The 24,526-nt window shown below is 35.5% G+C and overlaps 2 protein-coding genes across 2 annotated transcripts in view; both read left to right on the top strand.

Annotated features, from left to right (window-relative positions):
• Window positions 1–951: 951 nt before the first annotated feature.
• Window positions 952–1,393, top strand: LOC108606167 (acylphosphatase-1). The gene has a single exon (XM_017996018.2). The coding sequence runs from the start codon at window positions 1,026–1,028 to the stop codon at window positions 1,350–1,352; it is 327 nt and encodes a 108-aa protein (XP_017851507.1). The 5' UTR covers window positions 952–1,025; the 3' UTR covers window positions 1,353–1,393.
• Window positions 1,394–9,168: 7,775 nt separating this feature from the next.
• Window positions 9,169–24,526, top strand: part of LOC108605380 (segmentation protein Runt) — a 32,414-nt gene continuing 17,056 nt past the window's right edge. Inside the window, exons 1-3 of the mRNA XM_033294369.1 lie at window positions 9,169–9,195; window positions 11,322–11,760; window positions 11,820–12,039. Coding sequence (XP_033150260.1) covers window positions 11,392–11,760; window positions 11,820–12,039 — 589 coding nt within the window. The 5' untranslated portion in view covers window positions 9,169–9,195; window positions 11,322–11,391. The remainder of the gene's footprint in view (window positions 9,196–11,321; window positions 11,761–11,819; window positions 12,040–24,526) is intronic.

Here is a 24,526-nt window from a genome sequence, read left to right as displayed (position 1 = left end):
TTACGTTATCGTTAGCTCACCCACTTACTCACTCATTTAGTCACTTATTATTATCCTTACGGTTATTGTCGCCACGGGCTACGCATCCTACGCAGTCGCAGTCTCAGAGTCAGTCTCAGTCCGTCCGTCTGTCTACGCGTCTGGGTTGTAGCCATTAAAATATATATGCCTCGATTCTTAGCTATGCACAACACGCAGCAATCAACGTGTCGCCAATTTGTTTAAACTTTCAGACTTCAATTTTAGCTGCTGGACTGCATTATTCGCTTTGTTTGTCTATATCTAGATTATGTCTACATATTGCATATTTATATGTTTTATATAGTAAGCAATCAACTATATAAGCAACTTTTATAAAACTTATATAAATTGTATTAACATCTGCAACTTTTATATTCGAAGATTTCTATTCTTTTTCAATATAATTTGTATTTAAGCAGTAAGTTTAAATTTATAGCAGATTAACAAATTGCATTAAAAACTAGAGCAAGACTGCAAGAAATGAGAAATCAGAAAATACCCAATTCTGAAACGATTTTAATACAATATTTGAACATTTCAAAACTAACGCATTTCTTCTTTAAGAAACATTTACACTACAAGCTTTAGACCTTTGCTGCTAGCGCTTAATATTTAAGTGAGACAGTATTTAAATAAATTATAATAATTTTTTATTATATAATATAATATAATTTATATTAATAGCTAAGAGTTCTATTCAAAATGAAAGCTAAGAGTAAGGCAATCATACTTATAAATAAAAAATTTCAGTCAAGGCGAAATCAAAACTCATATTCAATAATTTTTGAAGTAAATTTACTCATTCTGTTGTCTTTATTCTATTGCTGGGAAGTGCTTTACTCGTTAATCTCTTCCAGCGATTAACATCTCGTTGCCTTTACCTGATTCCCAATGATTTGATTTGCCAATGCCTGTGTTGCTAGCTCCAAACTGTTTGTATTTTGTTTGAGCAGAGCAGGCATTTGGCTTAAACTACTAAAAATTATTAAAATTGTGGCTTCAACATGACGAAGGCGGACACGCCAAATTTGCAGGATAAGCCCGGCATATTGAGTTGCGACTTTGAAGTACGCGGCAAAATACCCAAAGAGGCTTTTGAACTATTCGCTCTAGCGCAGGCAAAGATCGTGGGCATACGTGGATATATAACGCGAGTGTCCGAGGATTGCTATAGAGGCGTGCTGCAGGGTGAGGGCAAAGTGATCGAGGCCTTTAAGCAGCTGATTGCGACGGCAGGAGAGTATGTGGCAGCGATTAAGGAGTTTATCATTAAAAACTTGAAGGTTATTAAGGAATATACATATGAAGCTTTTGAAGTTAGAGCTATGTAAGACTTGTCTAAAGTTTCACGAGTAAAAGAATTTCAATTCAAGTTCAACACTTGTGCATATACATACATAAAAAATTCCATTAAGTATGCTTGTCTACAGCAAAAAGCTTTAAAAGTAATTGATATTTAACAGTTAGCTAAGCCCTTACCCATTGTTTACGGCTTCTTCTCTTTCTAACTCTCATTTCGCACTTCACTTTCACTACTTGTTCAATCACCAACACTTCATACAAAACTGACCTATGTATGTGTTGTCTCCCTCGCTTGCTGTTAGCCTCACACACACTTTGATCAAAGTGCAAGCAGAGAAGATAAAGAGCGCAAGCCGCTCAGAGAGCGTGATACTAATCATGCATGCCAGCGAAAGAGCAGCGCTGCTTTCGTTTGATAGTTAAGCTGCCAGCCTCACACCCACACATTGAACTCATTGCACAAATCGAAGCTGGGAGCGCAAGGCCCTCAGAGAGCGCGCGCTACAGTCAATGCTTGTGGTAATCAGCCTACATAGCCCAATGGTGAGAGAGCAGCGCTGATTTCGTTTGCTTGCGCTCGATCGTTCTTTGCTGCTGTTGCGACTGAACGAGAGAGCGCCGCTGCATCGTACGGTGCTTTTGCTTTGACTGCAGCTGGACACTGAGCATGGGAATTAAATTATCTTATCTTAGCTCAAGATTAGCTTACGCACAATTATTTTCAAAGCAACGTGACAAATTGTATTAAATAAAATGTACTTATTGTAATATTTTAAAAACACTGCCTAGCACAAATTTTCCCTAAGTATGTGCTCAATGTGCATTTATTTCTCTTAATTTGAATTTTAAGCAAGCAGTGAAGTGAGTAAGAGTTGCCAAAATGAGAGTGAGAAGAAGACTAATATGGTAAGTTATTATTTTACTGTTAATTAACAAATGTTTCGTCTTAAATTATAGCATATACGTTTATAAAAAGCTTTCAGCTAGAAAGCAACTAAATATTTGTAAGCTAGAGTGGTAAAAATTTAGTTAAAAACTAAAATAATACAGCTCTTGTTTCTAGGAACAATAAAATCAATAACGCAATGACTGCATTAATATTTTTTTATTTTATTCTATGCGTGTCTTTACTGTATTACACATTTTATATTTTATAGCTATCACCCTTCGATTACGTTCGCAATTTTAAAGGCCCATCTGGCATGTCAACAGCTTTGGCAAAAATCAAAACAAAGACAACAACAAAATTGCCTCAATTTGTTTTACATTTTTCAAATTTTCAACTCTCTCTCACTCTCCCACACTCTCTTTGTCTGTCTGTCTGTTAAATAGAAATTCCCCAGACGCATGTCGCGCATGTTTCTCCATATATATTTTAACAGTTTAATTTTTTTTTTGTGCATGCAGTTTGTGCTTTGTTAAGTATCTTAACATAAACAAAAAACAAAAAAACAACAACCGCCCCTCACGTGCCAGTCGTAAGCCTTAAAGAAGCCCAAAACGTTAAACGCCAGCGATTACACACATGGGAGCTGTAAACCGCGTTTTATGATTTGTTTTCATTGATCAAAGGCAATTTGCCATTCTCTGTGCGCTTTTTTGCACATTTTTGTTTTTTATATGCACGCAAAAATATTTTGCAACCCTCAATAAGTATTTTGTTTTTGGAAATCGTGACATAGCTACAGAACTAGTTCCATTTAATCTGTCGCTGACAACTGCCATAAAGATTTAACGCTTAAGTCCATTAAATGTCTAATTTATAGTGCCCAAAATTATTGGGGGAAGGTTTTCTTTGACTTGTGTCATGTTTGTCAATTTATTAACAATTGAATAGCTACGCATTTTTATTGTTATGACTGTGTTTTATTTTAAAAATATTATTGCAAAACTTAGAAAGAAAATTTAAAAAAGAATTTTGGTATGTTTGAGCTTATATTTTAATGATGATAATAGCGGAAAGTCTTAAAAATATGTTAAAAGTAAAAAATTTGCATAATAAATAATTGATAGTAAAATAAAAAGTAATAATAAGCACTTATAAAATATTAAAAATAAATAATAATAAATTATAACCAAAATAATAAAAAAAATAGTTTATAATAAAAATAAATAATAAGCTACTAATCAAATATTTAAAATAAATAATAAAATAAATTATAAGAAGCAATTAATTAAAACATTTATCTAATAAGTTAAAATAAATCATGAAATAAAAAAAAATATATTAAATAGGAATAATTAAAATATTTATATAATACAAGTTTTGGTTGTCTTACTTATGTTTTTGACTCTTTATTAGCTTGAAAAGGCTTCAAGTTAAAGAAGAAGACGAATATGGCCTAAAATATTTATAAAAAAAATCTCAGAGACGATTGCACATTCCCCAATTCTTTTTAGCAATCCAAGTATTTGTTATTTGAATAAATTTGAAATAGCTTTTTGCAATTATTTTCTTTAGTAGTCCATGACTGTGCTTAGGTTTAGTCGAACTAAAACGCTTAACTCATGGACTAAAATACTTGGAAAAATATGAGAAACTAAATTGATTGCAGCTTGCAATCGATAGCAATTTAATATAGTCAATTGTTTTAAATGAGAACATTGCTTAAGCCTAAGCAAGCTCGAAAGCTTCGCTTAAAATTGCTATAGACGCATCTAATATGCATTTCGAGTTATTTAGCCTCAACCCAAAGCTAGTATGGGGTAGCTCAGGTGTGCTTTAGTGTCAAACTTGGCAACTTGAGAGAGTGTTGAGTGTTCTTCTTCTTCATCTACTTGTTGTTGTTGTTGAGTTCCGAGTGTTGTTTTGCACTTGAAAAGCGCTGACAAGGGTATTTGACATAAATTCGCGTAGTTTTTCAGTTTTGACACATGTCACTCAAAATAAACACACACGAACACACACACACACACACACACACACATGTGTATAACTTAAAAGTATTGTTGTTGTTGTTTTTGTTGTTGTTGGGGGTCTTGCTGACAAATGACTTGACGCTGGCGCTTATTATTATCCCAACGGGGCTTAAGGCTTCAGCGACTGTCACACATGCCAGCTAATAAATAATAAACGCTCCTTCTACACAACCTGAGCAAACACGGTTTGAAGTGCCACGCCCCACACACACCGCCCCCAGGCAACCCTTTTTAACACGTACAGTTGGGCAACGGGTTAATGAACAAATGAAATAAATGCTTAGCATATAAATAAATGTTGAATAAGATCAGCTAAAATATAATAAAATATAAAGTAAATATATAACTATGGCTATTTGTAGTCTTCCATTAAAGCTAGAAGATTCAATAAATACAATAAAGTACTTAAATTTATATATAATTTGATTATCATAAAAAAAACAAGAGCTTACATGAAAAAAAATTGAAAAAGAAAATATTTCATAGGTTGTGATTTAAATTAGAATAATTTATTTAATTATAATTTATAAAAAATAATTCAATAAAATAAAAAGAATAAATCAGCAATGTTACAAAATATTTTTTTTTGTTGGCTTTAATACAAATAAAAAAGGAAAAAAATATCGTTTGATTTAAATGTACATGCAAGTTGATTATAATAAAAAAAATAAAAAAAAAAAAATAAATCAAAAAATAAAGTGAATAAGAAGAAATTAATTAATTAAATAAATAAAAGTATAAAAAATAAAATAGGTGAAATAAAATAAACAAAAAAAATTAAGCTTAAGTGCTGCTTAATAATAAAAAAAAATTAATAAATAAATAAATAAGAATAAAAATTACTTTTTGTATATAATTGTATATACTAATTATAATAAATAAATAAATACAACAAAGAGAATAAAGCTGCAATGTTAAATATTTAAAAGAAATTTCATTAGCTATTGTCTCGCTTGTGTGTAAGTGCAGCTTTAAAATTTGTTGAGCTTGCAACTTGGTTTGAGGAAGCTTCACTGTATTTACAGCAGTGTAGCAGCCACAGACGCTGAGGAGGACGCCAGGAGGCAGCAGCAGCGTCGCCTGAGCTTGAGGTTGACAAATGTGTCAGAATGCAAATCCGCAACAATTAAAAGAAAAATCAACACACACAGAGAAAGAGAGGGAGGGAGAGGGAGAGGGAGAGGGAGAGTGAGAGAGGGAGGGAGAGTCTGTCAACAGCCGACAGCTTTTGTCGCTTGTCATCGTTTTGCTGGCCATTAGTGTGTTGCCCTGGCTCAGAGAGACCCTTTGGCTTTGAGGCTTGGAGGACGGAGGACACATCCGTTCGCTCTTAGTGCTGCCAGTCGCGTCATTTACTTTTCACTGCCTCTTAAATTATTTGCACAAAATCTTTCAGGCCAAGCAGCGCACCCACCTCCCACGCCCACTCCCACTCCCACCCACTTGCCTTGAGTGCTGCTGCCACAGCAGCTCCCGATTGTTGTTGCAACTTTTGTTCCTGCTGCAAATAATTGTCGGGGTGTTGCTTCGCGGTCATTCAGCGTGCCCCTCCCCTCTCTCACCCACTTGAGCATTGCTTCACTCTTTTGTTTTATTTTTTGTTGCGGCTTATGCATTTAATTGGCTTGCCCCAGGGTCCTGCAACAATTGCCGCGCATACATGCAACAGATCGATGTTGTGGCCAGCTAATGATAAATACATAAATAACCAACGGCAACAATAACATTTGTTACGCTCTACAAGCAATTTAAGCCATTAATATATTTTAATTTATTTATTTTTTTATTTGTATTATATATAACTAGATTAAGTTGCCCCAGCGGTAACAGCAATCTTGTTTGAAATAAATAAATTGTTTTTTTTATTAATTTAATATTTATTTCTAACTGAATTGAAAGCCTTCAGTTCAAGTTTTTTATTTAAAATTTTGTGGTTTAGACTTGGGAATATTTTTATTTAATTTTTAAAGTTTTTAATATTGTTGGTATTGACTTGGGAATTCCAAGGGAGCTGAATATATTCTTATTTATTTTTTAAATTTAATTGAAGACTTTCATACATGCAAAAAGTTATTATTGAGCTTTTAAAGTTTTAGGGCTCGTAATTCTAATATAATTTATTATTTTTAACTAAGCTGAAGTTTTTCATATTGTTGGTATAGAATTGGGTAGGCGTTGGAATATAAAGGGAGCTGCAGATATTTATTTTGTATTTTTTTAAATTTAAAACATGTAAAAAGTTTTTGTTGAACTTTAAAATTTTAGGTGTCATATTCCCAATTCCTGACTAGGGCATATAAGTTTTTTATATAATTCTTTAAGTAGAAATAATAATATTTTTTTTAAAGTCCAAAAATTCTTTATTAATATTTTTAATATTAACAGGGCTATTTTATTTTATTTTATTATTATTTTAGTATATGTATTTTAGCTTTAGTTGCAAATCTTACAAGAAGTGAGCGCGCTATGTTAACGTTTAACATTTTATGTTAAAAGCTAGAATCGATAGATCGCCAATCTTAAACAGCTGTTCAACTAACTACATTAGCATTCAGCTCAAATGGGATTGTATTATTATTTATTGAGTAATAAATTTATTTGTGACATGTTTATGTGCAAATAATGCAATTTAAATAATAACAATCATTTGTTTGCATTACTTATTGAGCTTAAGCAATGCTGCAAGCAGAAGCAATGAATTTAAGTTAGACTTGTAACTAAAACAAACTTGAGCTTAAGCTTTTAAATAAAGAGTACAAGCAGTTGGAGTCTATAGCATAAGTTTGTTAGCAATATTTTTAATTTTTATGCGCTGTTGCTTAATCAAGCGATTAGCTGGAAATGCTTGCAGCTATTACTAACAGTTGTGAATTAAACATGGAACAAGCCATTGGCATTGGCAATGCTTAACTGAGCAGTTAGACACGCTGTGCTTGCGGCTGTGGCTGTGGCTCATTGGCTCGATGGCAGCGCGATTGGAAGGCGGCTTTTGGTTGGCTGGCTGGCTGGCTGGCTGGATAGGCTGTGGGGCTGGGATTAGAGTTTTGATATAGTAATCGACCGCAGCGTATAATAATTCTTGCGGTTTCATAATGCCAACCACACACCCTGCGACATGTTTGCTGCGCAACCGCCGACTGATAACCACCACCACCAGCACCACCACCAACAGCACTAGCAGCAGCAGCAGCTCAAGAGGGAGGACTGCATGTTGGGCAGAAGCTTCAGCTAGCGCTACACATACTAAAACCGCAAAATGTAGGAGGGTTGAATGTTAATGCAGCTCGAAAACCTTCGAAAAGAAAACTCCGCCCTTGCTAAGCAAAAGACAAAAAAAAAAACCAAAAAAGGGGGTCGGCTTACGCTCATGTGGTTGCGCCCATTTCTCACTCAAGACGTCGACGGCGCTGCTGCTGCTCCTAGGCTGCAAAAATATTGCCTCGTCTTTGGCCGCAAATGGCAGCCGCAAAGATTTTACCGTTCAGCCGCCGCCAGACAGTTATCTCGCTCTCTCGCTTTCTCGCTCTCTTTAGGCAGCTCTCACTTGCTCAGAGGCTTGCCGCAAAGCCACGCGCTGGTTACATTCTCATTCTCAAACTTGCAGTCGCAGTCGACGTCGACGTCGCAGCGTTGCGCACTCATTTTTATTTTTTTCTTTTGCGCTGCTATTCCTAGTTTTTTTTTTTTTGGTGTCTTGGCATGCCTGAGGTTGAGTTTCTCGTCTTATTTACCACGCTGCGCGTTGAGATTTTTTTTCTTCCAACTGTAGCGCCAACTCAACTCAAAGACGCCACCAAGTCTTAGGGGTTGTTGTCCAAAAACAAAAAAAAAAAACAAATAGTAGAGCTGCGCTCAGCGTCTTTCCAGTTGCTGTCTTGAAAAATTCGACTCAAGAAAAATGTTGGGCGCTCGCGAAGGTGAATTGAGCGCTTTTTTTTTTTGGCTGTTGGCTGGGCGCCATAAGAGTGGGCGGGCTGCTGCTGCTGCTGGTTGGGGGTGTCAACTTGAAGACATCGTTGCGGCCTTTCTGCTTGTGGTGTAGTTGACGTTTTTGGTTTCGGTTTTCGGTTTTTGGCTTGGCTTTCGCTTCGGCTGCCGCGCAGTTAACGCTGGCAGCGCTGCCGTCGCTGACGCTGCTGTTAGCGTCGCTGGCACACCACAAGCAAAAACCACTGCTACTGGTTCTCGCGGTAAATGTTAAGCCAAGAAAAAGAATTATATACCCAAAGCGTTTGGCTGCGACTCCAAAAGCAACAACAACAACAACAACAACAACAAGCGCAGCAGCAGCAGCGCAGGCAGCGCATAGAAAGAAAGCAAACACAAGAAGAAAAAAAAAAGAAAGAGCCTCAGCAGTCGCCGTCGCAGCAGCACGAGCAGGACTTCGGCTGCTGCTGCTGATGATGATGATGCTCAGCTGAGCTCGCTGCTGGCGTCGCTGTCAGCGTCAACCGCTCGTAGTGGTCGCGTTCATGGTTACCGCAAAAAAATAGTTTAATATCTTCGTGTCGTTTGATTCGATCGCCCAGACCTCCTCTGGCAGAGACAGACAGAGCGACAGAGCGACCACAAAACTCAATCTAAAACGACAACTCGCCAAATCTTTATCTTAATCTTTAGCTGCAGCGCACCGAAATCTCTCACTAAGCCGCCGTCTTAGCTTAATTAGCGTCTCTATTATATATGTGCATGTGTATGTGTGTGTGTGTGTGTCTCTAACGCGTGTGTAAGTGTGTGTGTGAAACCCCAAAAAATATATCAAAATATCAGCTTGTCTTGATGAATTTTTTTTTGCTGTGCTTCAATGTGATATTAAATAAAAATTAATTTTTTGGGAATGTGCGCTTCTTATAAAAAATTTAAATATAAATGCAAACTAAGCGTGCATAAATTACTGTAAAAATTATAAACAAATGTATGCCAAAGCAAAGTGAAAGCATAACTTTGACAAAGGTAAGTAACAAAATATAAAAAGTTAAGAACTAAATACAAGAAATATTAAAAACTAACAACAAATTTCTAAGCTCATGTAAAACAACATAAATTGTTAATTAAATATAATTTTAAAACTAAAATTAAAAATATTAAATAACAGCAGCTTGGCATAAATTTATGAAAACTCGAAAATTATTATAAAAACTACAAAAAAAACTAATTGATACTGCAACAAATATATAAAAATGCATAAAAAATTTGGCATATAATAAATTAGAAATTTGAGAAAATGCCAAACTTATTCAAAAATATTGATCACTAAAGTAAAATGTTGATCTAAAGTCTGTAGACTGAACTAGAAGCTTGAGAGTTCTTCTTGTTTAAAATAATTAAAATAATAAATTTTTTGTCCAAAAAGTTAATGCTAGCAGCTGATTTTGTATAGATATGAGACTCATTTAAAAATTCGCTGGCAGCTCTTTTTGAAATTTCAATTGCAACGATCTTCAAACTTTCAAATATGTTATGTTAATTATTCTAAAAAGACTACAATGCATTAAAAAATCGTAACCAACTGAATGCAAACCAAATTTTGTGGTTATTATTTAAAACACACACACACACACACACACGGCCTAGAGCAGATTTAACTGGGCTTATATGTTTGGTCAGATTTGGAATTGCAGGCGCATTGTCTGTGTCTGTGTCTGTGTGTGTGCCATGTGTCCTGTGTCCTGTGGCCACATATGTCGCCGCATAGTCGTTGAAGCTCATTTGCTTTATGGGGGGGGCTGGAGTGGGTTGATGGGCAGCCATTTGTGTATGCAAAAATTTTCGCAGAACGGAAGTTGTAAAAAATGCAATACACAGTGCCTACGCACATATGTGCCTACAACAATAAAAACAACAACAATTGCAAATAAAAAATGCTTGAAAAAATATACACTCTCATGTGTGTATGTGTGTGTGTGTGTGTGTAATTGCACATTGTTGATTTTTTGGTGGCCAAACATACAAAAGCGGCAACAGCTGTCGCTTCATTATTCCTTTTTTTTTTTTTATTATGCACGTTTATTTTTATAATTGTTGTTTATTTTTTTTATATTGCTGTGTTCTGCTGCTTCTTCTTGCGTAGCTGCTGTTACTGTTAGCGCTCATTTGATTGCATTTTTGCATCATCTTAACCTGAGCAGCTGTTCAGCGTTCGGCGTTTGAATTTTTTATTATTTAATTGAGTTGTGCGGCCAGTCGGCGGCTTAAATGTCATTTGTTCGCTAAGGTGTGCGGTTCGTAATAAAAATTCAGCTTGTGTTAAATTCAATTCATATATTTTGTGATCTATACGCGGCGTATGCGTAACGCCTAGCCTTGCTAAAAAAAAATGTTGCTGCATACTTATGTGCGCGACCAACTGCTGCATAAACATAAAAGCTCAAAGTTAATAAAGCAATAACAATTATGGCTTAAAAATATATTATAAAATTTGTATTAATATGACAAGTGTGCAATTTAAATAAATAATAAAATTGCAAATATTTAATGCTGAATTTTATTTATTAATAAAAACACAAATAAATTAAGTATATATTAACTACAGCCAAAAAATATAAAATTTCAAACCGCTGCATATGCATAAAATTTGAATAATAATTTAATAAATTTAATTTTTAATAAATTAAAAAAATTAAGTACATGTCAAAATAAACAAAAGTGTGCATTTTTATTATATTTTTTTAATACAAAAAATAAATAAATATGAATTGTTGATTCGCCTAAATATTAAAATTTGTCTTAGCTTTACAATTTCAATTTTATTATTACTTTAAAAATTGAAGTTATTAAATTAAAATTAATGGCAGCTGCTGTTAAAATTAATTTATTTAAACTAGTAAGCTAGTTTTCAAAGCAAGTTATGAGTATTAACAAAACAGCATAAACAAACAATAACTTAAGTACTTAAGTATTTTATATAAATATTTATAAGTACATAAAAACTTTGCTGCTGCTGTTTTTAAATTTAAATTATACATAAGCAATAAACTAAGCATAAATTTGATTTGCTGATTGGTTGGCTTTCAATTTTGACAGCTACTTAGCTGTGATTGTTGTTTAATTTAAAAATATAATAAATTATTTATTTGCAGCCAAACAAAATTGGATTGAACGTGAAGTGATCGTAGTGCGAATTTTTTGCTTCGTTTTCAAACTGCAATAATGCACATTTCAGCTGAGGTCAGTTCGACCACCTCAAATCAAACACAGCAGCAGCAGCAACAGCAGCAACAACAACAACAGCAGCAGCAACAAGCAGAGCCACAACAACCACAACAACAACACATAACAACAGTAGCAACAAATACAACAACAACCACGGCTGGCTCAACAAAGCGACGCAATGCAGAAGCAAACAATAATAACAACAATAGCACTAATAACAACAACAATAATAACAACAACAATCAGAAAACAAAAGCCGTGGACACGAGTCCATATCTGACGCCAGAGAATTTAATTGAGCGCACTGTTGATGTCCTGCTTGCCGAACATCCTGGCGAGCTGGTCAAGACTGGATCTCCACATGTGGTGAGTATAGCTAATTACAGTTGGGACTGCACTTAACTGCAGCTTCGCTGCATTCACAGGTCTGCACCACTTTGCCCACGCACTGGCGCTCGAACAAAACGCTGCCCATTGCCTTTAAGGTGCTGGCCTTGGGCGAGGTCATGGACGGCACCATTGTCACCATACGCGCCGGCAACGATGAGAACTTCTGCGGCGAGCTGCGCAACTGCACCGCCGTCATGAAGAATCAGGTGGTGGCCAAGTTCAATGATCTGCGCTTCGTCGGTCGCAGCGGCCGAGGTGAGTCGAGTTTTCATGTCAAGCATTTTCATTGCTATTGCTTAGACTATTTTCAGTTAGTTTAGCGAATTGTTGTTCATATTTAAACTGAGGCTATTAATTTATTACTATTTTTATACTATGCGCAGTTTAATTCGTTGCAACTTAAGGCTCATTTATTCTATTGAGACGTTGGCAACATTTTTGCTTTAAACAAAGCAAAGCCACTGCCGCGACAAACTTAGCGAGCTTAGACTGTAAAGTAATGCTATATATATAAATAAAGTAATGCTAAATATAATAATAGTTGTATATTCCATTTAAACAAATCTCATCAGCTTATTTAATTTGTTTGTATTATTCATTTGAGATTCTGCTTTAAATTATATGCAAATTTTTTACTCTCATACAATATTATAATAATATTTGCACGCAGGCAAGATCCAGAGATCTTAAGGATACGCAAGCATGTTAGCAGTATGTAAATAATAAAGTTTTAAGCTTTGTTTAAAGTTTAAGATCGAGACTGATGTTCAAAAATTAAAACAAACTAGAGCCTAAGCTTCTAATAAAACTTAATTTAAAACTTGGTGTGCAATTAACACTTGTAATAATAGAGGAAGAGAAAGAGCAAGAGAGATATAGTGTGTGAGAGAGATAGATAGATAGATAGAGAGAAAGAGACACACACTTAAGCTGTTTGTTATTAGAAATTTGCAGTTGATCAAACCCAAACGCTAGTGATCTAGCGCCTCAAGCTTTAGCTTTAATTAGTTGTTAAGTATTTATTTTAACACACACACACACACACACACACATACCCACACATAGCTGCAGCGTTGTATTTAAGCTAATTAGTCATATTTCAAATTTACAAAAGTGAAATGTGAAAAGTTGATGGAGCATTGGCATTGAGGCAAAGTTTTGCCCACAATGCGTGCAGCTATCATTTGGCTTGATTGTCTGCTTCCGGCGTAAGTAAGTCTAGCACGCTAGAGGGCGCCACACACGCACGCACACACATCTATGCATAGATCAAAAGCGGCGGGCAAACTTTTTGCTTGACTTCCGTTCATATTGCAATATCTTTTGGCTTTTCAAACTTGGGCAAGTGGGTGGCTGGGTGGCGGCATGACTGCGTCAACAAATAAGATAAGTAGTCTGTAGTTAATTTTTATATGTCTATTCGAGGCGTCGTCGTCGTCATCACCGTCGGCGACTTGACAGTTGTCAATTTTCTTTATTTTGGGGCGTAGCATTTTTTTTTTTTTGGCTTTGACTTTGACTTTGGCGTTATTGCTGTTCATTTCGTCAATTTATCACGAACGCAATTTAAAAATCAAATCGAGGGTGACAGACAACATACTGTGATAGAATTTTTGGGTCCCAAATTAAATCAGCGTAACTGTTTATTCAAATCCACCCCCCACCCTCCCAAACATGGCTAACAACAACGACGACGACGACGACGCTGTTGCTACTTTTTCGTCAAGATATATTTTTCATTTGCCGCTGTCTGTGTGTGTGTGTGTGTGTGTGTGTGGGTGGGGCATGTTTAAGTGCGCGCTTGGCCGCGGCATTTGACAATTTGCTCATTAAGTTTGTCTGACCCCAAACCTGAGTCTCAATCTTGGGTTCAACTTTTGCTTTTTTTTTTCTTATTTGCGCGTGGGGTTGATTTTTTTTTTTTTTCTTGTATTTTGTCACCCTCATCAGGCAGAATTTCTTGTTTGGCATTTTTAAACGTTTCAAGTGGCAAATAATTCCTTGGGATTTACTTGCAAAGCCTCGCGCATTTGATCAAGAGCCTGAATGTCCTTTTTCTTACTAATTACCAGAAAATGTAAAAAAGTTACGTTTGGCTGAAAATTGAAAGCAATGCCAACAAATGGATTTAAATTATCGCTTCCCACTCGACGACAATGTTGTAATGTGCGTTACAAAAAGGATTACGTGGGTCAACTTAACCCATGTCCCCCCTCCCCGCACCACCATGCTAAATATTTGCTTAATTTCAATTAGCAAACAAATGCAAATCCCTTGTACTAGCTAAAAGTAATGTTGCAATCATTGCTGGCGCGTTGTTGTTGCTACAACTAATGCCACTTGCAGTTGTCAAGGCTGCAGACAGGACCTGCCTCTTGCCCTATGCACGAGCAAATTGAATGCCTGGGTGAGCTTCAGCAGTTTTAGCAAAATGTTGAGCCTACAGCTCGAACTGGAGCAATGAGCCTTGGGATTCCAAGAAAGATTCAGCCCATAATCGAACTTCCATTGCTCAATTTAAGTTATGCGCCTCATCAAAGCGAAAACGTTGCATTGCTTAAGCTATAGTCATTATCTTTTCTTGCTCATATATCAGCATTAAGTTGCTTGGCGGCCTTTTCGACTTGCAGCTAACTCCTAATTCAAGTGAAAAAATGTTACTAATTTTGCCTTACTTAAGTCTTGTGCGTCCTCTAAGCTTAATTTTATGCAAATTGCTGCTTTGATTGAGCATTAATCATTAATTTATTTTGTCGCGTATATAAGCTTAATTTAATTTTCAAAATTAAATGTTAGATACCTATAGATGAGCTTCTAAACCTAAAAAAAAGTGCTGCGCCTCTTTTAAGTTTAATGACGTCTTACTTGCGTTTTGATTAAGCAGCTATGGCAGCTATATAAAAATTCGATCTAAGCTTCTATTTTGTGTGGCAAAAAAGTTTCCATAGCTAAGATTCTATGCCTTGCAGCTTTTTAGACTTAGTTTAAGTAAAATCGTTTTATTATTTTAGAGCATTTTAAGCTATTTACATATTTCCTCTTTATAGCTGCAGCCAGTGTTGCCAAGTGTTAAGTAAAAATGGCCATAAAAAAGCTAAACATTGCTTTATAGTTGTTTATATAAAATTCATATTTGATTGATAGTTTTTAAAATTGAAAATTCGATTGATTAAAAATTCAAAACAATGTATGGCTTTAGACTTTCTAAAATATTTTCAAAACTAACAAAAAATTAAACATATTTTGCTTATTTTATATTTATTTATTTATTTTATTTATTTTATTTATTTTATTTATTTTATTATTTTATTTATTTTATTTATTTTATTTGTTTTATTTATTTTATTTATTTCGCTAATGCAAGCAACTGCTGTAGCTGCCCTCGCTGCAGTTGGCATGAGCGTGTGTGTGTGTGTGTGATTTTTTTCGTATTTGGGCTGGCTCGGCATAAAATTTTTGTGCACACTCGTAATTTTAATGATGTGAACCAAACGCTGCGTATGCGTAACGTAATGTGGGCGCAATTAGATAAAATGGCGGCTGTTGCAGCAATTGCAATTGCAGCTGCAACTGTTGCTGTGTTGCATTCAAGCGGAAACTGCATAATCCACACATACACACACACACACGAACAGACACACACACACACACGCACACACACACACATGGGAAATGCATTTGGCCGTTGTCTACTAATGAATTAAAATCTTCTGGACGCTGAGCTTGGCATGTTTGCGGCATGGGGTGGGGATGAGGCGATGAGGTTGGGGCAACATGTAATTATTGTTGCAGCATTGCATGTAAATGAGTTGCAGCCTTGCCGCTTGCCGCTTGCATTGATGTGTAAGCACTTTGAAGTGCATTACCAAAGTGCATTAGCAACAACAACAACAACAAATTGTTGCAACAATGCGGCAAGAAACTAAGCTGATGTTGCTGCCGCTGCCGCTGCTGCATTTACGTTAATATGTTAATTAACAGCAAAGTTTGGCGCTCATTCTGCTTATGACGTGCTTATTCGCTCAGTCGCTCAGTCGCCGTCGCTGCCACTTGAGCTTGCGCTCTGCTCTGCTTGCGGCACTTAGTTGATTGCACTTGCCCCCAAAGTTCGAGGAATGCACTCGTTATTATTTTAGCATCTGCTTTTGTTCTTTGCGCTTCACTGCGCTCGCAATAATCGAATTGACCAAATGTTAACTTCAACTTATGTGCGCAAGTGAATTGAATAACTCAACTCAGGCCTAATGAGCTTTGCATTTAGCCAAGCTATGAAATGTATAAAATAATTTAATGTCCAAGAATTATTGAAAAGTTATAGTTAATTCGCTATACATTATTGTTCATGAGCAGACATTGTAATCATTAGAAATTATATAATTTTTATTCTGAAGTTGAGCAAATTATTTAGGCTTCGTTTTTTACTTAATGCAGAATTCTTGAGAATATTCAAAGTATTTTTTTTTTTATTTTTCTTTATTTAAAATCTGGCTATGGGGCCAATTATTAAATTTTTTGGAAATACTTGACGTTTCTTAGTCTTACTTAACACTATATTCTATGAAATTTATTTTTGAGATATTTAGTTTTCTTTTAATTAACTTAAATTCAAACACTTTTACTTATTTCAAATCAATTTCAATTATTAAATTTTCTATAATCGTAATGAAGTTAAACTACAATTAATTTAGTTTTGTTTTAATACTAAATGTCTACAAATAATTAACAAATTCCGCATTAAATTTGAGATATTTAAAGTTCATAATTGAAATTCATTTTATTGGGTATTTAGATTATATAATTTGTAATCATAATTGAAATTAAATCACAATTTATTCAGCATTTTTTTAGATTATTTAATAACTACGATTACAAATAATTGGGAGTTCTCGCATTTGAAAATATTCAAAGTGCTTGAAATTAGTTTTATTAAGGCAATTTATTGAAACATTTTTACTTATTTAAAATTAACTGCAACTATTAAATCATTTGTAATTATAATTGAAATTAAATTACAATAAATTTAGTTTTGTTTCATTACTACAAATAATTGACAATTAAATTAGAGATATTCAAAGTTTATAATTGAAATTAGTTTTCTTTAGTAGTCTACATAACTTTCAATTATCTTCAATTTATTCAAACACTTTTACTTACTTCAAATTAATAGCAATTAGTAAATCATTTGTTTACTTTTGAAATTAAATTGCAATTCATTAAATATTTATTTAACTACAAAAATTGAGAGTTGCCGCATTAGATTTGCATTCAGATTACTTTTTATTACTTTTAGTCAAGCACTTTTAATCATTTCAAAGTAATTGCAATTATGAAATCATTTGTGCATATAAATTATAAAACTGCATATTTATCATAGCAAACATTTTGTAAAAATAATTAACTAAAAGTAATCATAATTGCATATTTAGCTTACAAATCAAGTCAATTCATTTAAACTCAGCTTAAGCGCACAAGTTTGTTTGCATTAAACTTTTGTATATTCTTTTTTCTATTTATATTGCTCGACTTAATATAAAGGCTGACTGCTACTTTAGCCTGAGCAGCTGAGTTGGGGGTGGGCGGAACTAGTAGCGGCAGCTAATGTACAATTTCCTGAATATCTGAGTTATGAGCTGGGGCAAGTAAATAATATTGTAGCATACTTATTGGGGCGACGGCTGTTGCTGCCTTTTTGGGTTGACGGCGACGGCGACGGCATCTTAAAGCTTCCGGCATCCATTAAACTTCATTAAAAATTGAATATGCAACAGAGCGTTGGCAGCTGCCAACCAGTTGTGGGCGTCTCGAGGGCGTGGCAGCTTGATCTGCTCATTGCTTTAGTTGATCCTAAGCGAGTGCCACACACAGTTAAAATACAAAGTACCCCTTTTTTGGGGGGGTGGGGGGAGGTGTGTGGGGTGGCATCAATTTGCCAAGCGAGGCAAATGCTTAAGACTTTTAATGAGATGAGGGCGAAAATTTCATTATGAAGTTGCCTGGGGATTTGCACCGGCACCGGTAGCTTTTGCCTAAGATGCTTTGCCTACTGGCCCAACCCAACCCAACCCAACCCAACCCAAACCAGCTCACTCTTTAGCGCTGAGCGACGCAGCTACGTTTGGCTGACTGGGTGTGGTTGCGAACGGTAACCTCGTTAAGCTTAATTAATAGCAGCAATGTGATAAACACCCGACCGAAAATGGTTGCACAGCGGCCGTGGGCGCCATTTTGTGCGCTAACGCGTCGTTGTCGTCGTCGTCGTCGTCGTCGGGGCGAAAAACTTTTTGCCAGGTGTCAACTACAGCAAGTCAGCCCCACTATGCTGATGTCAAGCCAGGCCAGGCCAGGCCCAGACCAGACTAAGCCAAAGCTAAAGCTAAAGCTAAAGCTAAAGCTAAAGCTAAAGCTAAAGCTAAAGCCAATGCCTGCCTGCCTGCCTCTCGCTCTTTAATTTGTTGTTGGCTTTGCCTTTGGCCCGTTTTGTTTTTCCTTTTAATCAGCCAAGCCAAGCCAAGCAGCGCTGACGTCGCTGCGTCGCTGCTGGCGCTGACATCTGACAGATTTGGCAAAGGCGCTCAGCGCAGCTCAGTTGCTTAAAAGACTCAAAATATGAATAAATTTATGCGCCCCTCCCCAACACCCACCCCAGCCACCAATGTGTGCTGCATATTAAACTATAATATTTATTTAATTAGCGCTTTATTTATCGACTATTGTTTGCTGCTTTGGCTTAACATTTTATTATTATTTAAGCATTAAGAATTTCTAACTTTTGCTATAAATAAAAGTGATAATTTATAATTTCCCAATTAAATTAAATGCTTTTAAGTTAATAGCATTAAATTCAATAACATCAAAAAATAATAAAAGTAACATAAGATTAAATATTTACATATAAAATTCAGCTAATAACTTTAAAAACTATAAGAAATATCAAAACTAATTAATTAAATATTAAAGAAGTGACCCTAATCAAAACAATAATAAAACTAAAATAAAATTAAATATTTTTAAATAAAATTCAGCTAATAACTATAAAATATTATATTAAAAATATTAAAACTAAGCTAATTAAATATTCAAGAAGTGAGAGTCTAATTAAAAAATAATAAAACTAAAATAAAATGAAATATTTTTAAATAAAATTCAGCTAATGATTATAAAAAATTATACAAAAAATAGTTAAAACTTATTTATTAAATATTCAAGAAGTGCCCCTAATCAAAAAAAAAAAAAATTTCACATAAAATTCATGAAAAAAAAATAAAAAAAATATTAAAACTAATTAAATAAATATAAAAGCAATGTCAAACTAATTCTACTATTTAACTTATGTTTATAAACAAATAGCTTACAAGCATAGTATATATTTTCTTATTAATTTTTCTTTATTTATAATATAGAAAGATTTAAATAATTTTTAATTTTCATTTGGATTGCTGCTTTCTTTATAAATATTTTATTTTGCCGTTGACTGTTGCTCTTAATCTATATTAAATTAAATAAATAAAAGGTGCTTAGTTAAACAATACATGCTGCTATTAAATATATGTAAAAAATAATAAATTTTAAACCTAGAATTTTGTTAGATTTATTTAAAGCGCGCTAATAAATGAACAACATTAATAGAAATATATTTGAAGCAGCTACGTAGCTGCAAATCCTTTTGCTAAGTCCTTTGCTTAATTTACAGGCTCTTGGCTGTTCGCAGCGTCATTTAGTTGTGGATTATAAAATTTAGCAGCTTATTTGTTTGTCAGCTTGTTTGCTCATAATGTTTGTTTGCAGAGCTTTGGCGAGTCGTATGGCGTATGTGTGTGTGTGTGTGTTTATATGTTTGGCTCGGTTGCTGCCTCAAATTCCTTGACGCTTAAGCAATTTACACAGCGAGTGAGACAGAGCGTGGGCGGGCGGGGTGTGTGTGTGTGTGGAAGGGGGGAGAGTTGAGTGTGCGAGCCAAAGGCGGCAAGCGCACGTTGCAAATATTTGCAGAGGGACAAGTATGCGCAATTAAAATTTGATTTAATACAAAAGCATACACACGTATGTGCATGTGTGTGTTTCTGTGTGTGTGTGTGTGTGTGTGTGTTTGTTTGCTTGTTTGCAATTGGCATACAGTATTCAATTTCCGAAATTACTTGCGCATCATCAGCTGAAAATTCCTTGAGTATCGAATGGAATTTAATTGAAGTCACGATTTCCACAAATGCAAGCAATTTACACACATACACAGGCATACTTGAGAGAGACGCACACACACACATATGTAAGCTTAACATAAATAAATCAGATAACACATTAACACTTCTTTCTATAGTCGTCGTCGCCCCCCGCCCCCATTGACTCTCTATCAAATGCAAGTAAATTTTCCAGCTCTCGTTTGATGTCGTCGTCGTCCTTCGTCCTTAGTGCTGCGTCCTTCGTCTCTCGCTTTGAGTTTGATGTTGAATTTTTAATTTTCATTAACATTTGCAGCCTTGAGCCCTTATGCTCTGCTCCATATGCTTCGAACTGGAACCTGGGGGATGGTTGTACGCCCAGTGACGTCTTTGGCTTCTTCTTCTCGTTGTTGTTGTTCTCGTTCCCGTTGTTGTTGTTATTCTTAGTGGTTGTTGCTGCTGCTGCTGCTGCTGCTGGTGGTGGCAACAGCAACAGCTACGCACACACTTACAATTAGTATTTGCTGCTCGCTTAATTGTTATTTGTATAATGAAATGTTTCATAGGCTTTTCAAGCCCGCATCTCAAGTAGCGAGAGCGAGTGAGTGAGCGAGCGAGAGTGAGAGCTGCTGCTCTTGACAGCTTTGACTTCGTCTATAACTATATTTGTTGCTTTTGGGCCATCAACAACTGTTGCTGCTGCTTCTGCTGCTGCTGACAAATTCATTTTATTACTTTTATTATTCAAAGCATTTCTATGCTAAAAAACTAAAAACAAATACTTTTGTTACTGAGCTAAAGAATTTCTGTAGTTGCAAATTACTTAGAAAATTGAAACATGTAGGGAATGCATTCAATTAATTAAAAACTTTTGTTCTCTGTTGACGAAAGTAATGCAATGTCATTGCTAATATAATAAGCAAAGAATTTTAGCAAAAACATAAACAAATTCCATATTAAGTTCTTGTTTAGTTCTTGTTCTTTATAAATTTCAAAAAGTATGCAATGCAAATACAATTAGAAAAGCATTTGTGAAACAAATTCTAATAAAGTATTTCTTGTTAAATGTAGTCTACAACTTTTGCGACTTGTGACTTGAGCTGCAATATTACATAAGCACATTGCATTTAATATTTTAAATATGTAAACTTCATTGAAAATTGTTTTGCTTAAATCAGACAAAGTCTGCTTCGCTAAGGCAAAAAGTTCCCACGCTCTAACGGCAGTTAAACGAAATAAGCAAAATGCACCGTACGCTGCAGCGCTGCAGCGATGCTCTCTCGTTCAGTCGCAATAGCAGCGAAGAGCGATCGAGCGCAAGCAAACAAAAGCAGCGCTGCTCTCTCACCATCAGGCCATGATATACTACCATGCGTACACTGATTAGCACTGGCTGCATTGACTGTCGCTCGCGCTCTCTGTGGAGTTTGCGCTCCCAGCTTCGATTTGTGCACTGAGATCTATGTGTGGGTGTAAGGCTGGCAGCATAACTAGCGAACGAAAGCAGCGCTACGCTCTCTCGCTAGCATGCATCTAGAATGGTAGAATGATAAAAGGTAGCGGACTGCGCTCTTCTTTTTGAGTGTGTGGGTACTTAGCTTCATTATGAGCTCCCGCTCATACCGTATACAAAACGAGAACAGCGAGAACGAGAAAGCAGCAAAAAGGAAGATGAAGCTAAGTAACCTAAGAGCGCAGAATTATTCTAACATGGGCTAAGCACTGCCTGTCACTTACGCTCTTTGAGCGACTTGCGCTCTTCGCTTCATTTCTTGCACTCTGATCAAAGCGCATGGGGCTGGCAGCCAGCGAGGGAGACAGCACGTAGGTCAGTTTTGCATGAAGTGTTGATGCTTAAGCAAGTGAAATTAGCGAAGTGCGCGAGTCGAGAGTGAGAGAGAGAATAAAGCAAAGCTGGTGAGCGAATATCTAACTGTTAATTATCAGCAGCAGCAATAGAGAGCTGTTTGCTGTAGACAAGCAAAGCATAAAGTAGAGAGAGAAGTAAATAGAACTCAAAGTAAATGCTGTTTGGATTTCATATTAAGATTATATGTACTACATGCAACTTTAAATAATTAAATATATTAAAAGTTTTTAAAGCTTAAGCTTATAATTTATTTAGGCGGCCCATCAGCTGAAAGTTGAAGCCAACATACGCATTTAGTAAGAAAAAAACAAAAATTTACTTAGTTGCTTGAACCTAAACGTTTAACTTAACTTTATGCTTAGAAAACGTTGCCATCTTTTTTTTAAATGCTTTGCGCTTTTACAGTTTAAATTAAAACAATAGTTATAGCATAATAAAGGCTTGAGCTGCGCTTTTTTATTTAAAAAAACTTGTGCTGCTGCCTTTGAAACTTGAGCTGAAGCCTCTCGCCCTATCAAGTTGCCAGCGCTAACAAATTGCGATAAAGTGCGCATAGATTTATTTACAACAGGCCCCAATCCCCCCAACCCCCACCCCACCCGCTACGTTTATGGACATAAAAGACAAAGCCGCAATCAATGCTGTTTGGGAAGGCCAATGAATCGACCAGAAGGAAACAACAAATAAATTTGTTGTATTGCTTAGTTTTGTTTGCAGCTTTTCTTTATTGTTTGTCGCCTGTTTAAAATGCGATAAATTAAATTAAATAGCTAGAGACCCCAGGCCAGGACACGCACACTCGCTCACGCTGTCTGTGTGTGTGCCTGTGTGTGTGTGTGTGTTGGCTTTTATTTAGCTACTTACAGATTATGTGACATTTATTGTTCACGCTTAAATCTTGAAAATTGCAATTTAGCGGCCTTTTCTTTGGCTGTGTAATGCCGCTGGTCATTTTTCGCAGGCGGCAGCCCAAGTGGGGGGTGGTGGGTTGGGTGGAGTTTGCTTATCAGTGCGACAGCATCGACGGCAGCTTAGCTTGACGCCCAAGGACATTGTTTGCTAAGGCGGAATTATGTCCTTGCCTATCGCGCTGTCTTCATCGTCGACTTCAACGACTTCAATGCGTTTTTCTTACAGATTTGGGCGCTTGTTGGTTTATTTTGCTTTTCTTTTCTTTTTTTTTTTTCTTTTGCCGCCGCACAGTTGTCTCAAGTTTCCGTTTTAATAAACGTCGATTCCGGCTTCCTGTTTGCGCGTCGACGTCGCAGCCTTGGCATACTCTTATACTCATATAACGATAAAGACTGTGCGTATGTGTGTGTGTGTGTAGTCACCACCAGTAGCTGCAACTGTTTGCAAAAGAGGGCGCTATATAATTGCGGGGCGTGGTCGCAGCGTCTGCTGTGTCTTCATTTATTGCCAATATAATTTTTGACTTTGCCTGGAAATTTAATTTCCTTTTTCGCTTGCGTATATGCGCGCTCGCTCACTCCCACTTTCTCTCTCGCTCTCGCTCTCGCTCTGTCGCTTTATGCTGTGCTGGCATTCTCTGTGTTACTTTATGCGCTTCATAATTTGTAGCTCTCAACCAAAGCCAAAGCACAACAACAACAACAAGAACAAGAACAATGGCAAAAGTGACACTGCCCTTGGGCCATGTATTACAAATCGGGTTAAATGGCTGCCAAAGTACAAAACGGATGTCAACACAACAACAACACGAGCGAAGGCCCATAAGTCGCGCTAAAAAGGGTTACAATTTATGATTATTAAACCATGCCCGTGCCCCCCAGCCCCTCCCACTCACCAAACAATTTGCGACAAGTGAAAGCCAAACGACCAAAAACGGCGACAAAATGCTAAAAATCTCGCTCTCTGCGCTACTGAAAATCAAATGTATCATGTGCTAAACACAAACACGAAAATATTATTTATGCTACCCCCTCCCTCCCAATAGTGTAGACATAGACTATAGATACCCTAGGAACGTCTAATAGACTTATACTTTTATATTTCGACTTTGACATTGTCCATTTTTATGTTTTACTTATTTACTGCTCAATATAAAAATATGTATTAGCTTGAAAATCATGCTATATATATTTCTGCTCTTTGTTACTTTAGCTTATACTAAAAAAATAATAGTTAAGAAAATAGCTTCAATTGTATTTATTGCAATATATTTATTTTTGAGTTTCTTTTTATATTTAAACCAATTCTATTAAAAGAATATGCTTTAATTTATGTTTCCATTTTTAGTTAACAGAGATTTGAATATTAAAAAAGAAATATATAATAGCCTATCTAGCTCAAAAAATATACCAGCTTATTGTTATCTATTTTTTTTTTTGAGGCTAAATATTTATATTTTGAGCTGTTTCTAAATTCATAATACCAAACTTTAATAAAATAATTTAAACTAAAAAAAAAAATGTACTGCTTAGGTACTTTTAACAATTATTTAATGCTAAAAATGTTTTAAAAATTATGTAACTATTTTTATTAATATTTTTTGTGGTTGTTAAAGCTTTTTAAAATTTTTTTTTTTAAATATGCAACCATTTTATTTTATGTATTTATAGTTGCTGCTGCAGCTTAATTTTCAATAAGTTAAAAATTTGCTAAACGTGAAGTGTTTTTTTAAATTGCATAGCTAAAATAATATATTAAGTCTAATGCAGCTTTGTCTAGCAGCAAAATAAAAATAAAAAAAAAT

This window comes from Drosophila busckii, chromosome X (assembly GCF_011750605.1).
Source record: "Drosophila busckii strain San Diego stock center, stock number 13000-0081.31 chromosome X, ASM1175060v1, whole genome shotgun sequence".
NCBI lineage: Eukaryota > Metazoa > Arthropoda > Insecta > Diptera > Drosophilidae > Drosophila > Drosophila busckii.
Note: the sequence above shows the minus strand (reverse complement) of the source record. Positions and strands in the feature narration are given on the sequence as shown.

What these genes read in the sequence shown, in the direction of transcription:
- LOC108606167 (XM_017996018.2), top strand. Translation starts at nt 1,026, where the DNA reads ATGACGAAGGCGGACACGCCAAATTTGCAGGATAAGCCCGGCATATTG.